Raw genomic sequence first — 17,897 nt, forward strand, 5'->3', positions numbered from 1 at the left:
ATTCTACCTTACAAATCTGGCTAGACCAGAGGATGTACATTGGTACAGATATGAACCGGAAACACAGGGAATCCAGGACAGGTGATCCCTTCAGGACCAGTGGTGAGAGTGGCGATATTGGAGGGTGGAGGGAAAGTGGGGTAAACAGGGGGAACCGATTATAATAAAGATCTACATATAACCTCCTCTCTGGGGGGACAGACAACAGAAAAGTGGGTGAAGGGAGACATCGGACAGTGTAAGACATGACAAAATAATAATAATTTCTAAATTACCAAAGGTTCATGAGGGGGGAGCGAGAAGGGAGGGAGAAAAATGAGGAGCTGATACCAAGGGCTTAAGTAGAAAACAAATGTTTGGGAATGATGAGGGCAACGAATGTATAACTGTGCTTGACACAATTGATATATGTATAGATTGTGATAAGAGTTGTATGAGCCCCCAATAAAATAATTTTTAAAATAATTATAGAAGTTTTAAACAAGGCAGAAATCTGAAAGTGATCAAGTTTGTTTTTAAAAGTTTTGTTCACATAATTCACATACTATATAATTCAGTGGTTTAAATATATTTTAAAGAATTGTACCCTCATCACCACAATCAATTACAGAACATTTTCTCCATTCTAGTACCGTTATTATTTGTTCCCCATTATCCTCCAATCTCCCCTTCCATAACCCTACAAAATTGTTACTTTAGTTATTCTCCTATAGATTTGCCTATCCTGTATTTTGTATAAAGAAAAATATGCAAAGAACTCGGCAACAACAACAAAATAAAGCACAGAAAACCTTAATCCAAGTTACAGTAAAACGTAATAAAAACTAGAACAATTTTTTTAAATGTGTCAAAAGGAAAAGGCAGTGATAGTATATTAACTCTTCACTGTATCTACAGTAATCCCATGGAGCACACTCCATCTGCGGGCCAGGCTATTCACATAAGTGGTCATTGAATGGTATGAGGGAATTCAAGTGTAGGTGTAATCTGTGTGGGGACTCTGCAAGTAGATTTTGGGCTTCCTCAGTCCCCCTTAGCCTTCTGCAAATTGGGCTCAGAATGTAAGCTCCAATACAATTCCCTCCTCTGATCTTGGCTTTTATTATTTACAATCCATGGCTTACATGGGCTGATGTGCTTCTATATGGACTTAGCTGACACAACACTTAAATGCACTTGTTGTGTGCATACCTTTTTTAAACCCTAGGTAGTACAAATGATTTGCACTCAAATTTTAACCTAAAATTTGGTGGTTCAAATCCATCCAGTGGGAAAAAAAGGCCTGATCTTTATAGACAAAGAATTTTATGTCAATATGAACGTATACACGATGTCTGAAACTTTGTTTTTCCACATACTTTTTATGGATAATTCCAAGTCACTTATATGATTATAGAACATTTTTTTAAAGGATTACATCGTATTTCTTTCCGTAGATAGACCATATTTTATTTAAGTGGTCTACTGTTATGAACAATGCCCTGGTGTTGCTCTTGGTAAGCATTGCAAGGTTGATTCAAAACTGCCAGTAACTTAGTGAGAGACAGATGAGGCTTTCTGTCCCCATACAGATTTCACAACCTTGGAAACCCTTCACAACAAGTCTTTTGACTCACTAGAAGTAGGTTTAGGTTTCTGGTATTATGAACAATTAGGTTTTGTTTTTACTGTTTGTAATAGGAATATCGGCCATAATCCTGTATACAGATTTAAGTATACACATTTTTATCAGATCTCACTGTGGTCATCAATTATTCGTGTTGTCAGTGGTTTCTATTACTGCCTATGTCATCATCAATTTTTTAAATTTGATTGTGATCTGAGGAATCTAAGTACACTTAAGTTCAGCTTTGCGTAATCGATCGAGTAGCATTCTTTTTTTTTTTTTTTTTTCAAGTAGCATTCTGTCACAGGTGCAAGAATTACAGGGCTTGACCCACTGGCCTCCATTGTATGGCTTTCTCCCCCTATCTTTCTACTTGTTCAGCAGCATTTGCACTCAGACAGCTGGTGTGTTACTGTAACTGTCCCCTGCACTCCTGCGCGGCAGCAATCCGGGGCAGGGTGGCAGTGTTAAGGAGACTGGAAGACACGCCCATGGCTGTATGTTCAGAATCTTATCAAGTGCTCTGTCTGCAGTACATTGCTAACTTCCAAAACTATAGGGAGTAACTGTCAGTGGGGGAAATTGCTATGTGGAGTTTAGTGTGCATTAGTTTTGTACGGAAAGAGTTTATGAGTATTTCTACAACCTGAATCTGTTACAGAAGTCAGATCTAACGCTTTGGCTATTCTTCCTGCACGGCAGGGATCGTTGTGTTTGAGATTATCCAGTGCCCTTTCCCTGTGCCCACAGGTCCTGGCATTGATGTGCCTGCCCCTGACATGAGCACAGGCGAGCGAGAGATGTCCTGGATTGCTGATACCTATGCCAGCACCATAGGGCACTATGTGAGTACCCATCCATGCCCTGACCATCTCATTTGCTGCAGTTGACTTTCTGCCTACAAGAAATGGCAACTTAACTGACTGTGTGTGGAAGTTGAAAATCGCTGGATTCCTGTCCTCTCCTTTACTAATACTCTTGGTTTGCATGTTCTCTTACTGCTGTTTCTTCATTCTTAAATCATACATTTTGGGAACATGGACTGAGCGGCTGTCTGCAAGCTATCCTATCTGGTGGGGTGGGGCCTTCAAAGAGAGCTCACTCACCAAGTCAGGACATGCTCCTGGGCACCGGAAAGGAAAGAGAGAAGTATTTGATCCTGTCTTTTCCTTCCAGTTTAAAGAGGACTTGTGATACAGATTATAAATTACGGCCTAGTTTACGGCAGTGTTGGTGAAGTTGGGAGAGAGGGGAACAGATTTAAAAGTGACCTAGAAAAAACAGCCATCAGTTCTCAGAGAACAAGGGCTGCTGAGGGCTCAGTGCTGTGGGTGTTCAGGGCCAGGTTTCTGCAAAAAGAAAAGATTTCGTAATGAGGCTGTGCAGAATAGTGAGATGGAGGCCAGGCAGCCAGCTGACATCGAGTGGGAAGTAGGGCATCAAGTAAGTCTCCACTCAAAATGTGGCAAAGAGATGACTTGAAAGCTGGCTGTTGTCCAGAAAGAAAGATGTTTTTGTGTTTAACTGGTATAGCGAGCGGCTAGTCACAGATTCATTGGTGAGAGTGGCGGGCAATGTAGAGCAGCAGATAAGTCTTCCTTTGGAATAAAAGCCTGGTGCATTTTTAAAGGAAAAGGAAAGGTGGGGGGCGGGGGGTTGCCACTGAGGGTGAAAGTATGCCTGAGCCAAGCTTGGTTTGCATGTGAAAGCTGCACAGTGAGTAAGGAAGACCCCGGAAGACTCGCGGCCCGTGAGTCTACGGCGTTGGCGAAGGACATTGAAAGTGCTGTCAACAAGACGTATAACTGGAAAGCTCCTTAGAAGCAAAGATGGCGAGACTTTGTCTCACATACTTCGCTCATGTTATCAAGAGACATCATTCTGCTGAAGAAGGACCTTATGTGTGGTCACGTAGAGGTTTCCGTGAGAAGGAGCCGGACTGGCCCAGTGGCTGCAGCCATGATGGTGAGGAGGGTGCAGGACTGTTGTACAGGGGGCGGTCACTGTCGGTCAAAACTGTCTGAGCAGCATCTAGTCACCACAGTGGAAGGGGTTGGTCTTGAAGAAGAGGAGGAAGAGTTCTTCTCTGAGGGGGTGACAGGGGAATAGTGAGGGATGTTGCCTCCATGAGGTCAGTCATGTTTGGGAGTGGTGTCTTAGAGCACAAGCAGAGAGCCGGGACCCTTCACCTGCCTTTTCTGTGACCTGGGGGGCTGCCTGAAGCTCTCTATGCCTCAGTGTCCTCATATGAAACAAGCATGATGACACTGGCCAACCCATTTCAGTGCCTCAAAGGCTGGGTGTGACCAGCTGATCCCAAACATGGCACCAGTTGTCTACTATCAGCTCTGGCTTTTGAGATGCAGAACATAGGCCATAGACCACTTCACTCTGCTCATCCATAAAAAAAAAAATTAAGATACTTTAATGTATTAAAATACATTAAATGAATATCTTTCAAGCAGGAAGGAGACATAATAAAAATTTAAAGAAAAGTGTATTATCTGAAAATCTACTTCATACTGAAAGCCCCAACTTCTGATATAAACCTTTCAGTCACTCAGTACACAAGAAACTAGAGGTGACGCAGTCGATCCTACGCAGTTTTCTGAATCAGCACCCCAAATAACTCCAAGAATAGGCCTCAAACCCAAGACACCAAGAAAAAACAATTTTGTTGGGCTGTGTAATTGTGCAATTATGAAAATGTAATGAATAACAAGTCCACAAGATACTTAGGGTAGCACACAATCCTTCATCAGTAGAAAAATAAATATCAATACTAATGAGTGGCCATCAAGCTAATGCTAACTCATGGCGACCCCATCCATGTCAGCATACCCATGTTCCGTGGGGTTTTCCGAGGCTGACTTGGGAAGCAAACCACCAGGCCTTTCTTCCACAGCACCTCTGGCCGGACTTGGACTGCCTTCCCATCTAGTTAGCAGCCAAGCAGTTGACCCCCATTCCCCTCAGCAACTCCATATACTGCATCGTGTACATCACACACTTTCCTTGAAACAAAACACTGGAGACTTTTGCTTTTCTACAATTAGTCCACCATAAAAGGACAAATACTGTTTAAAAGGGGTGGGGTGGAGGGACAAAGATAAAGACTTGTGTCGAAGGCAGCAAACTTTGAAGACTTCTAAGTAGGGGAGGGTAAAGGAAAGAAGACAAAGCCATGGACTAGACTGTTGACTGATGTAATGGGAGGTAGTAGGCCCTAAGAGAGAGAAGAGAAATCAAGGACTGGGTGAATAAAACTGAATAAAAAATTAGGTGATGAGCTGAATAAAAAATTAGAAGGGAAAAAAAGAATTTGGCTTTTGAATGTCAATTCCCAAAGGACAGGTGCTTGTAAATAAATTCTGGATGTGGTCTTTTGTTCTTCAGCGAAACACAAAGCCAACTAGTACAAACTAGCAGGCGATGTCTTATTCTTCGCATCTCATTCACATTTGGAGGCCGCCAAACCTTTGACTCTACTGGTCAGAGACTTTACTTGGTTAAGTGATAAGAAATCCAAAATTAGAGCATTCATACAAGAAAGCCGTTCTTTTTGTTAATTACTTACTTCCCGACGTGGGCCTGAACTCTGAAGGTTCTGTTTACTAGGTCCACCTGGAAGAGCTGGTGTTGGTGGGGAGGGTCATTCCCACCCCTGGGCTTGGCAAGGCAATTAGGCATGCTGGTAAGCTTGGCGACTGGCACCATGCCCAACCTCAGACACTATGTCAGGTCCAGCATTTGCACTTTCGCTGCTTAAAAAGCATTTGGCACCAGTTTGCAATTCTGTATTCCTAAGTGTTAATTATTCATGAAAGAAAACTGTGGGAAAACGGTTAATTTTGAAAAACCACTTTAGCAGACTGCTTTGTTGTTGTTGGCAATTACACAAGTAGTACAATTCTGAGATCTCATTTTAAAAATGTTTAAGCCATACTGATAAAGGCCAGTTGACTTTCTAGGTCGCCCAGGGGGATCTTTATGTTGGCAGATAGAAACATGGTGTGAAGTAGCAAATTGGCTTCACAAGATTATTAAATAATCCATGCTTTAGCCACTGATGTTAAAATTCTTCCTTCGTTTGATATTGGTCTCCTATAGTAATTGGACTTTCTTGGTTCTCCTTCTCGATTGGTTGATTTATCTATTTCACAGTGTTCTGATTGCTAGATTAGGTTATCTTTGGTTACCATGGAAGGGGTAATGGTTAAGGTCGTGTGCAACTTGGCTGGGCCATGGTTCTCAGTGGTTTGTCGATTAAGATGTTATCGTGCCCTGTGAGGAGATCTGCTATGAGCAGCTAATTCGTTGAACAGGCATTTTCTAGAGGAGGTGGCCTGCTTCCAATATATATATGGACATTGTGGTAAAGCTCATTTGCCTTCTGCTTAAATTTGGATTCTGCATCTGGCTTATAAAAAAAGCTCATTTGCCTTCTGCTTAAATTTGGATTCTGCATCTGGCTTATCATCATATGACCTCCAACTCTTTACATTTGAGCCAGCAGCCTGCTGTATTGCCTTCTGGTCTTGGAATTCATTAGCCTCTGTAGCCTGTGAGCCAGTAACCTGCCATTTTACCTGCTAATCTTAGATCCATCAGCCTTCACAACCTGTGCACCACAGCCTACCATCGTACATGCCAATCTTGGGGTCATCAGCCCCAAAGCTAGACCTAATGCCATTGAGTCAATCCCAGCTCTCACTGACCCTATCAGACAGAGTAGAATTCCTTAAGATTTCTGGGACTGTTTATCTTGTTTTCTAGACTACTTTAACCTTGAGTCTTCTTGCCATCTAAGAATCATAGCCTATACATTTAAAGACATTTATGGTGGATGTGCCCATTGAGTAAAGCTGAAATGTTTTTTGAAGAATAAATACTTTTAAGCTAAATTATATCTACTTTTGGGGAAATTATTCTTACTGAATGTTGAATTCCCAAGTGCCGTGTTTCTCCGTTTGGAAAAATATAGTCTAATTTTCCAGCCTACTCTGTCCTATAGGCATGAGTCGTAATCGACTTGATGGCAGTGTGTGTTGTTTGTCCTGTTTTAGGCAAAAGCATACCTTAAAGTACACGCACATCTAATGAGTGTATTTGTGTGTGTGTGTGTGTGTGTGTGTGTGTGTGTGTGTGTGTGATGAGAATGTGCTTTGACTTTAATCCTTCATCTCGTTGGTTTATGGTAGAAATTGGACTTGGCATTTCCACTTCAATTGTATGGCCTTTTATTGCAGGATATTAATGCGCATGCCTGTGTTACTGGCAAACCCATCAGTCAAGGTGGAATTCATGGGCGCATATCTGCCACTGGCCGTGGTGTTTTCCATGGGATTGAAAACTTCATCAATGAAGCTTCTTACATGAGCATCCTAGGAATGACACCAGGGTTTGGAGATAAAACCTTCGTTGTTCAGGTAAAAGTCTTGTTTTCTTGGGTATAACTGCTAATACATAAAATAGGTATTAATGTTTTGGGGGGATTTTCAATTTTTGTAGTTCTTTCGAATATCTAAGCTAAGAGATTGAATTCATATTGGTCAAAATAGTACTCTTTTAACTGCCTGTGCTGGGACACTTTGATTTTTGCATCTTTTATAATTGTTCTTCATAGGGATTTGGTAATGTGGGTCTGCACTCTATGAGGTACTTACATCGCTTTGGTGCTAAATGTGTTGGTGTTGGGGAATCTGATGGGAGCATATGGAATCCAGATGGTATTGATCCAAAGGAACTGGAAGACTTCAAATTGGTAAGTTAGCCCAGTATTGAAGAATTAGAATATTGTGAACTTTGGTATTTCAACCCCTATATTGGTTTTTTACAGTATAGTGCAAATAAATGAACTTCATGTTATAAGCACTAAAGGTAAACTTTTCAACACTGCTACAGCCATCTGTTTTGCTTTTTCTTCTTCTTTTTTTTACACAATTACAGCAACATGGGTCAATCCTGGGCTTCCCCAAGGCAACGCCCTACGAAGGAAGCATCTTGGAAGCCGACTGTGACATACTGATCCCAGCGGCCAGCGAGAAGCAATTGACCAAATCTAATGCACCTAGAGTCAAAGCCAAGGTAAAAAGCGTGAGAAACTGGCTTCTGCATCATCAGTGTGGAATGATAGTTGCTATTTGTCGTCACTGAGTAGTCATGACCATTGGGAAGTTTTCAGTCTGTTGTTAATTCAGTGTGTGTTTTGAATGCCTTCCAACCCAGAGGGTGTTTTTGTATTTTATTTTTTTATGAGTCAGAATCAACTCTATAGCAACAAGTTTGGTTTGGGGTTTGTTTACTTCACAGTTTGGGAGAGGGGTGTAATTCAGGGTAAGTAGTTTGCCCACTTAGTGTACCCTTCAGTGACTGGTAGAGTGGCTCGCACAGTTGTGAAGCAGTCGCCATGAATTTCCTCTTAAACTCTCAATGGCGGGGATTTGGGAATGGTGTTGAATTCTCTGTGTGCTCTTGTAGATCATTGCTGAAGGTGCCAATGGACCGACAACTCCAGAAGCGGACAAGGTTTTCTTGGAGAGGAACATTATGGTGATTCCTGTAAGTCATTTATATTTGTCAAGTTTGGCAGGTAGTTGGGTCACAATTGACTTTGGCAAGGAACTGGTGGGAGGGGGTACTCTTCTTAAGCTGAAGTGAGTTTTCACTTTTTATCTGGGTTTTAAGAAAATACAGTCAAAGCATAGTTTGTCTATTGAGTCTGACAATCTTCACTTTGATCTGAATATTGTCCTCTAACTTCAGACTTTCTGAAGTATATGTTGAGCCTTCAAACAATTTCACTGCGTAAATTTGTATTATACTAGAAACACTATTCTAGCTTACAATCTGAAATTTCCTATTTGACTCTTAATCCCGTGTGTTTAAATGCTTCTGTTTTGTGCAAAACGCTAACATGTGAGCAACATGTATTTATGTTTGTTAATGGGTCAAACCTAGAGTCGAAATGAGAAGGCTATGAGATGTTAGGATCTATTTGGAAGGTGTCTTAAGGAATCTACTTTTTGGAAAGCCATTAATACATTTTATTTATCTGAAAGGGGCAGCCCTTGGGTAGTGGGAGGAGGAATGCTAATCTTCTGGTGAGATCACCCTCCGACAGTGCAATGTAAAGACTGCTGGGCAAGCCGGTTTTTGAGTCCTTTTTTTGTTGGAGAAGAGCCCAAAGTTGTCGCCAAAATTGATCAAATGCTCATCAATCATAATCCAGTCATCCCCACCCCCACCCCTCACCCCCTCAAAAAAGGTCAAAAGTTCAGCTGTCCTGGGTTGTTGGATTATTCATAATACTGACATTGAGCTCTTAGGTTAAGTTTTTAGGTTCTTGGCTTTTTTTTTCTTTTCTTTCAATGTCTTCCTGTTCCATCTTCTGTGTGTAGGACCTCTACTTGAATGCTGGCGGCGTGACGGTCTCTTACTTTGAATGGCTGAAGAACCTCAATCACGTCAGCTATGGCCGCCTGACCTTCAAGTATGAAAGGGACTCTAACTACCACCTGCTCAGTGAGTGCTGACCGTCCCCTTTTCCAAAACCCATTGTTTGAGGCCAGTTTCAAGGTTGAAAAAAGCATGCTGCTTCAAGAACACATTTCTCGTAATTTGAGAGAGTTGAGTTTACAGAGAATTCGTGTTGATGATCCTAGTCTCAAAAATAGTTGTTGAGGGCCTCTTAAAAGCCTAGGGACAGCATATTGTTTGGATGACAAATGTCTCTTTTAAAATTGATCTTAGCTCACTTAACCGCACCACTGACCATGTTATTCTAGCTCACAAGAGTTGGACCAGAAATACGAATTTTCATTTTAAGGGTGTCCAACATGGCAACTCCCCCATGTGTTTATATTCAAATTTTTATTCTGAATCCCTGAGTCCACGTTAACTCCCCCATGTGTTTATTTTCAAATTTTTATTCTGAATCCCTGAGTCCACGTTAGTAATATTATTTTAAAACATCGTTTAAAACTGTGGCCTCCACTGTTGACCCGTGCCCACTTCTTTCCCTGCGTACATTTAGTAAAGGCATGTCTAGTGTTGAGGTTTTCTGTTGTTGAGTTTCTGATGAGAATATTTGGTGTTCTTTGATAATAGTATGCTCCAGAATTAGTAGAATTTCTCATCAGGCTGAATTAAGACCTCCAACAGAGCTGCCTTTTACTCAGCCACCCTGGGAATCTGGGTGAAGTGCTCCACTTCTTTCTTTCTACCTCTGTGGTTTCTTTTTAACAGAGCCAAGGAAAAGCCCTGGTAATGGGTGTTATGGAAACAGCAGTGACCTAGATTCACATTTTTTACAAAGTGATTTATTTCTCTTGAGTTTTAAATGATTGGTACTTTTATGATGGAGCTTCCTAAAATTCTGTGTTTGAACTTTGGGTTAAAGATACAATTTGAGACTGCTTTGGATTATATTTCTTATTAGCAGCATCTGATCTTGGTCTCGTGGCTTTTGACAGTGTCTGTTCAAGAGAGTTTAGAAAGGAAGTTTGGAAAGCATGGCGGAACTATCCCTGTCGTACCCACCGCAGAGTTCCAAGACAGGATATCGGTGAGTGTGGACAAGCGTACCTTTTCTACTCACTCTGCTCTGCTCTCTTCATTGCGTTCAGGTTGATTCGAGGGCTGGTTCTAAGCACAGCCGTCATGGTATGATTTGAGAGAGCAGTGTACTACCTCGTCCTTAGGTTCTAAAAATGGAGTAAAAATCCTAGTGACTAATAATGGACTAAAAATAAGTAATTGATGGTGTTTCTGCTTTTGTTACTTACGCTACCCAGATGACTCACAAGTGATCTTAACATAATCATGAATGGCTATTACATTCTCGCAGCTCAATTAAACTCCAGAGAAATAGAAAGTGTGACAGAAACTCGATTAGTACACACGTATCACAGAGGCTTTCTTTACCAGTAACTGACAGAAGCATGAACAAGGAGCCACAGCAAAGTAAACCTGGAAAAAATGGTCAACCTCACTCTTAAAACAATACAAGTCAATGAGGCATTTTTTATATTTATTAAAGCAGGAAAGACAATGTGTGGATTTTTCACTTAGCATGTCCGTGGCAAGACTTTTCCACCTTTAATCTGATGACAGTGCAGGTTGGTGTAGTGCTTCTTTAGTAAACAATTTGATGAGTTGTTAAAAGTGTTCCTGCCCATGGTCCTACACTAGTCTGCTCTCTGAAAATGTGTCCTAAGGAAATAATGCAAAGCAGAGGAATGGCTGCATGCGCGAGCATGTCCACTGAAACTACTTGCAGGTGATTTTAAAATTAGGTTTGATTGAACAATGCAGTGGCTGAGAAATAGCTGCATTGTCGTGTTTTAAAATGGAATTTTGTTTTCTTAGAAAATAAATTTCAGGCTGTATATTGCACACCATCATGGGGAGGAAGGTTAAGGTTTTTGTTTGAAGGAGAAGAGGCGTTTCACCATTCAAAATCGTCCCTGAAGCCCTACGGGTTAAGCAGTGGGGGCCTGGGCAGTCTAGAGAGCTGACCAGAACCATCTCCACTCCTGTGGCTTCCTCTGAACGGCCCCTCTAGGGACTAGAATTGATTCATCATCCACCTGTTGAGCTGGAGTGTTGTGCATCTTGCAGTTGAGAGAGCCATGCAGTGCCTGGCGTGGGCCTGCCATTGCCACTGCTCTTGGGTCACATGCCCATTCACATTGCCCCCCCCTTCCTAACATCACCTGCCACGTGGCTGCCTCTCAAACCGCAACCACTGGGGGCAGTATAGGTGACTTAGGAAGACAGAGCTATAGTGACTGTATCCTTTTTGAAACAATCCCAATTTTCAAATACTTGGCTTCTATTTCAGCCTGATGCTTTCTCACCTCTGATTGAGTTGGTTGTTGAAAAGACTCTTTCCCAATGTAAAAGTTAAGTCTTCTCCCAGCTTCCTCCAACCATCTTTGGCCTTACCAGGACCTGCATCCTGTGACTCTCCCTTTTTGCTGTCTCTCATTGTTAACATCCTCACTTCTCACCTTGTCTGCCTTCCACACCCGTTACTACAGTCACTCCCTGGCTGTTTTCTAGTACATTATATAACACAACAAAAAGATATGTAACACCAGCAAGCTCATAGCAACTCACAGCAGCCCTGTTGGACAGAGAATTGCCCTGTGGTGTTTCCAGGGCCGTAAATCTTCACAGAAGCAGACTGCCACCTCTTGCTTCCTCGGAGAGGCTAGTGGTTTCAAATCACAGACCATTCCATTAGCAGCCCAGCGCTACACCCAAACCTCTTGTCAACCCAAAGCAAAGTCATGGCATGGAGTCGATTCCAACTCACATCGACCCTAGGGCAGGGTAGAACTGCCCCTGTCAGTTTCTGAGACCGAGACTCTAATCTAACTCTCGATGGTGCTCGAAAGTCTATTTCTCCCGAGGAGCAGCTGGTGGTTTTAAACAGCAGATGTTGGGGTTATCAGCCCAACATATAACCACTACACCACCAGGGCTCCTTAAAGAACAGAGTGCCTAAGACAGATATTGTTCATGAACACTAAACCATTTCAGAAGACTTCGTGGGATATTATGGTTCAAGGTTTACAGATTGGGCCAGAGCAATAGTTTCAGTGGTCCATCAGCCTCCATGGCTTCAGAAAGCTGGAAGTCCACGAGAACTTGAAATTCTGTTCTGAATTTTCGAAATCTTGGTCAAGGTTCTTCTGACCGCCTAAGGAAGTCTTTGATGGTGAAGGCGAGTCACCCCACGTTCCTTGTCTGCCTCCTTCTCCTGACTCCCTTTCCTGTGTTGCTCTAGTTAAGTAGAGACCACTTGTGCTTTGGATGACTACTTTATAAATTATGCATCGAACCAGGAGGTTGAACTGAAGCACTGAACATGTTAGTAAGACGGTTGACTAGCATATCCCATGAATCTATGACCTAGAAACAGGCCATTTGTCCACAACCCTTTTGAAAGGCTCCTGGTATGAAAAGACAGATGTATAGAGACAAAGTTCATTAGTGGTCACTAGAAGTGGGGGGGAAGGGGGAAAGGGGGTTTATTTAATGGTAGTGGAAAAATCGTATTGATTAAGGGAAGGATTGTACAGCCAACTGTAATTCTTGTTAAAGAAATGTCAATCCTGCTTCTCCTTCCACTTACTCTTTTGGCCCCCTACCATAAACCTCTTTGAAAGAGTTGTATATACCATCCCCACTACTCCTGTACTTGAACCTACACTTTTGCCCACCAAACTATCAGAACTGTTCTCTCCAAGGTAACCAGTGGCATCAACAGTGCCCAAGCCAGCAGTCCTGTCTCAGTCCTCCTCGGAATGGACCTGTCAGCCTCTGTTCTGTTCTCATCACAGACCACTCCTCCCTAGGGTGTACTCTCCCAGGACACTGTGTCCTCACTAAACATTCCTTTGCATCTCTTCCTGGGACCACACTGTTGATGTTGGAAGGGCCTCAGAGTCAGAACCCCTTCTCCAACGAGATTCAGATCTTTGATGTATCTTCACTCACTCAACCTAGCCTCGCAGTGCGCGTACCACCGCCCATTAGAACAAACTAGCCCAGGAGAACAGGAAATTCTTATTTTGCTTGCTGCTTTGTCCCCAGCACCCAGTAGAGTGCTTGGCATCTAGCCAACCTGCTGCCAGGGAGTTGCTTCTGACTTACACTGACTGTGTACGGCAGAGTCGATCTGCACCCTCGGATTTTCAAGGCTCTACATCTTTACAGGGGCAGAAAGTCTCATCTTTCTCCCACAGTGCAGTGAGTCGGTCCAAATCACTGACTTTGCAATTAGCAGCCCATAGTAGATACTCAATGCATGTTTACTGTTTGAATGAAACAACCATGTCTGCCTTAGACCAATCCAGTTTCCTCTTATGTGCTTGATAGGAGAACAAAAGAAAAAGTTTAATGTAAATATTTGATGAATACAAATGTTATAGAAGCACAGTTCCTTAAATGAGCACCATCTGAATTGGATGAGGCCCAGTGTAGAGACCCTGCTATGGAAAGTGAAACGGAGGCGTTTGGATAGCATTTGTTGGTGGCCTACTCTAGCTTGTGAGCTAGCCTGTCCAGACATGCACTTTAGAACTCTGTGTCTCACATTAAGGGTGATGGGAATATTGACTTCTCCTTACAAAGCATTCCAAGGACTTTCTACTTGACTCATCAGAGATCATTGTCATAAGAAAGGGATAAAGCTGACCTGGTCCAAGGTTCTGGGTTATATCCCAGCTCTAAAAATAGCCGTGACTTCACCCATTAGGACATAGGCCTTTAGGACAGAAGCTGTCCTCCTCCTCGCTGGTAAATTAAGAGCTAAAGAAATAACAGCAAAGAGCTATTCCGCTTCAGAAGGTGGTGGTATTACTGAACCCACAGGCAAGAACCCACAGCCTAGAGGTGCTGCTGCTGGGAGTAGCCACGTTCCTTCTATTCCTTGCTTCCTCTGGAGGCCGACGCATGAGACCTTGGCAGGGTAACCCGCTGCTATAGGACATTTGTAGCTCAGATGGATGAGGACACTGAACTCCATCCTTTGTCAACCCTGGCTTACACTTTTTTTTTTCTCCTGGCTTATACTTTTTATGTTCACTGTTTACCATTGATGAGTATTTGTTTCTGCTCTCAAATGTTATTAAAACCAAACTGCTTTAAGTTCAGCTGCTTATGTAAGTGCCAACATACTGGAGAGAAATTAAATGTATCTTTAGTGCAAAGCAAAACCATTGTGTTTGGCCACAGTGACTTCAGAATCCTTACTCTGATAGACATGAAACATGCCTTTGTGTGGTTTGCTTAAATGTTTCTTCTTTTTCCTCATAGGGTGCTTCTGAGAAAGACATCGTGCACTCGGGCTTAGCTTACACGATGGAGCGTTCTGCCCGGGTACGTGTACAGAGACTGCTAGCATCTCTGCTAGTGACGTGACGTACAGCACACCCTTGCGCACAAGCTGCCAGACCGTGTGTGCTGATAGACGCCCAGTCACTTTAAATGGCCCTCCTTTGAGGATAGCAAAGCACACGCTTCTTTAGAGGATGAGTAGTGTTTCCTCTGTAGGGCCTTTACAAATACACATCAGTGCCTAATTAGGAGGGAAGGATTGACATCGGGCAATTGGTAGCAAGCCGTTAGCCAAACTGGCTTGCGGTGCAACCATCAGTGTATTAGTAGCTACAGGAAGCTGGTGTTCCATGAAGTTTTGTATGAGTGGACGTTTTTTTGACCACTTGGCCCTCATTTCAAGGTCTCCAATACTGTTTGTGTTGGGTTTCTTCTTGTGTGCGTGTTCTGTCCATTTGGATTTCAGTTAGAATCGGATAAATGGAGCTAGTGCCTCTTAGGGGTTTTTTTGTTTACTTGGTTTGGTTTGGTTTTTGTAGCCAGCTTTTTATATTGAGATACAATTCACCTTCCATAAAACTCACCCTTCTGAAGTCTACAAGTTAGTGACTTTTAGCATCTTCATAAGCTATCTAATTCCGGAATATTTTCATGGCTCCGAGTTGTTTGTGTTCTTTTGTTTGTTTGTTTTTTTGAGAAATCACAAAGAATATGTTGAAACCATTAACACCCACAATTGAAAGAGTAACTTCTTAACTGTTGTGTAGACAGTAACCAATGTAATTCCAGAGGATTCGTGCCTGCAGACTAGAATTTGTTGTATTCTGGGTGACTGTCTGCCACGGAAACGGTGACAGGGGATGGAGAACTAGCTGGTCCCAGGCTGGCATGTCCCTTGGGTCACACTGGTGGGCTTCACTGTGTCTTCTCCTTCGTTTCAGCAAATCATGCGCACAGCCATGAAGTATAACCTGGGGCTGGACCTGAGAACTGCTGCCTATGTCAATGCCATTGAAAAAGTCTTCAAGGTGTACAATGAAGCGGGTGTGACCTTCACATAGACGGGTCACGGCTGGCCGCTCCACTATCCTCTCCACCTGTAACAGCTACAATCCTATCACAAGTTTACATGTAACCACAGAATTCTCTCTATCCTGACTTAATATATCGTAAAGAACACCATTCTCAGCAGGTCAATTCAAATCAGCCCCATAAAAAGGAAAAATGAAGATGAGGTGATCATGTACATGCTGATGAGTGAGGGTAAAGATAGAAATCACCCGTGCCACAAGGTCATTTGGGGTATTTTGCCTTTGAATTAAAAGTCCCTTCCATCTGGCTTTGTGTCCCAGCTCTGGCTGCGTCCCAACACGTTGATGGCCAGTGTTTAGAATGAACTCCCATTGTCCAAGAGCAGCCAGTGGCCTGCCTCCTGGCAGCCTAGACAAGTCTTGGACATGCTGTCACACGGACACATTTAAGGAGTAGGTGTGTGTATGTGGCCTTTTCAGAAGGTGACGTCATCCTAAAGTGAGTTATTGATAATTTCACATCAGCAAAACGCTCAGTTTGGCAAGTTGCAAACAAAGCCAGTTTCTTTTTATGTATTTTCTTTCTTTAGAATTAAATACGCATATACTGCTCTAATACAATTGCCTTGAATCACTTAACAAGCCTAACGTTGACTCAAGCAGAGAATGCCTATAAACATAAAGAAAAAGCTAGTATTTTTGTAACATAAGACAGTATCCTTTATAGCTTATCAGTTGTGTCTGACCGTCCAGCAAAGCCAGCTAGAGAATTGTGTTATCTTCAGTACTGCAGATGGAGGCTATTTTTGTTAAGACTATCTGAATTTATGAACTATAATCATGACACATAGTCCAAAGAATACTGTGCCCTCCTTATCATTTCATTAATTTCCCTTTCTTTTAAGGGTCTATCATGTCGACTAATTTAACAATAATTCAAGTAGATTATTCCAGAAAAATCAACACTCACGCTCCCTGTTTGGAGTCTTGCTGGCGACTCTGAGCATTGCTAACGGTCCAAAGGGCCTGGCATTGTGCCCTGCGCCCCTTGCAGGCCTCATTCTGCCCACGAGCTTCGTGGACAGACTGCCTGTAAACAGCCTGGCCTCGAGCGCTGGGTCAGGAGTTGTTTGGCCAGGGTCTTGTGAAAAGTAGTGTCTCCATGAAATGCTAGATATTATTTATATAATGAATGAGCACCTTCCCCCCTCCTTTATCCCCCTTTTTTTTTTTTTTAACAATGCCCTTTCAGAAATTTCTAACTACTTTGTAAACTGCATGACTTAAACCTGGCGATAAAGCAGTTATTAAAAGTCTACCTTTTCCAAACCTTATGTGTCTCCTTTGTGTTTTTGTTTCTAATAATGTCTCTTTCGGTCGATGATAAAACCACAATTGGGTTTCTAAGATTTCTGTACTACCACCTATATATCAATCTTTGTGGTGCCTTGTGGGTTGCTTTTAAAGAGCCCAAACTTTGTTTCTGATTTCTCTTGTGTCAAGTAACAATATTAATGGCTGTTCTTGGGAAAGAGGGCCTAATGCTAAGAGCTGATAGAGTAATTTTTAGTGTCTTTTTGATGAAGGGGGGAGTCTTTGAAATCTACTCTTTGATTAGGTTATTGGTTTTTGACTTGTTTTAAGTTTAAAATATCCTTATTCATTTGTATGGTACTCTGTAAAACAATAATTGTCTTTTGGTCTTTTTTCTGTATTGACATTATATAGGATGTAGGGCAAGTCAATCTAATAGACATTACGGTGAAACGTAAGAGCAACTGTGAGAATGACACGGAACGGGCAGGGAGGTTCCGTTCTGTTGTACATAGGATCTGTGTGAGTTGAGGCTGACTTGACAGCACCTCCCAAGAACAACAGTATTAAGTACATGTGTATACATCAGTCAGTGTAGGCACGCAGATATTCTGTTTAACACAATGGGTTTAACAGAAGATGTGCTTGCACTGGTTTCTAGAGCAAATACAACTTCCTTTCTGTGAATCTTTACCTAACACCAAACCTCACAGACGCTGGAGCAGGGCTTGCTTTTTCTGCTTTGTCTAACTGATTTTTTATTCTAATAATTGAGTCACAGGATATAATTACCATTTAAGACAGAGTACTGACTCCAATCAGCAGATTCTACCATAGCTTCAGAACTAGTGTCACTGGTTAGACCCAGTTCTGTCTCTCCCTGGGCCTGAGTGGGTCCAGGTGTATCAACAAGTAAACAAGCTCCACAGAACCAGCCAGCCTGTCTGTCTGCTTGCACACTACATGGGAATTCTCACGTGTGTTGGAGGGAGAGAAACTCTTCCAGAATTTTAGAAACAGTACCAGGTGGGGTATTGCACTCAGGACATAGGAGAAGGTCTTCATCTATGGTCTATTTGGCTCCTGGGAGTTTGAAA

The 17,897-nt window shown here is 42.4% G+C and overlaps 1 protein-coding gene across 1 annotated transcript in view; it reads left to right on the top strand.

Moving 5' to 3' along the window:
• The window catches only part of GLUD1 (glutamate dehydrogenase 1), a gene marked incomplete at its 5' end in the record, with an annotated part of 42,828 nt that extends 26,013 nt beyond the window's left edge, over positions 1 to 16,815 (top strand). Inside the window, 9 exons of the mRNA XM_045293298.1 lie at positions 2,357 to 2,451; positions 6,856 to 7,035; positions 7,233 to 7,370; positions 7,556 to 7,693; positions 8,087 to 8,167; positions 9,007 to 9,130; positions 10,081 to 10,172; positions 14,435 to 14,497; positions 15,397 to 16,815. Coding sequence (XP_045149233.1) covers positions 2,357 to 2,451; positions 6,856 to 7,035; positions 7,233 to 7,370; positions 7,556 to 7,693; positions 8,087 to 8,167; positions 9,007 to 9,130; positions 10,081 to 10,172; positions 14,435 to 14,497; positions 15,397 to 15,516 — 1,031 coding nt within the window. The remainder of the gene's footprint in view (positions 1 to 2,356; positions 2,452 to 6,855; positions 7,036 to 7,232; positions 7,371 to 7,555; positions 7,694 to 8,086; positions 8,168 to 9,006; positions 9,131 to 10,080; positions 10,173 to 14,434; positions 14,498 to 15,396) is intronic.
• Positions 16,816 to 17,897: the final 1,082 nt, after the last annotated feature.

Source organism: Echinops telfairi, unplaced genomic scaffold, assembly GCF_000313985.2.
Source record: "Echinops telfairi isolate 266 unplaced genomic scaffold, ASM31398v2 ScPeMD7_2010;HRSCAF=2546, whole genome shotgun sequence".
Classification (NCBI taxonomy): Eukaryota; Metazoa; Chordata; class Mammalia; order Afrosoricida; family Tenrecidae; genus Echinops; species Echinops telfairi.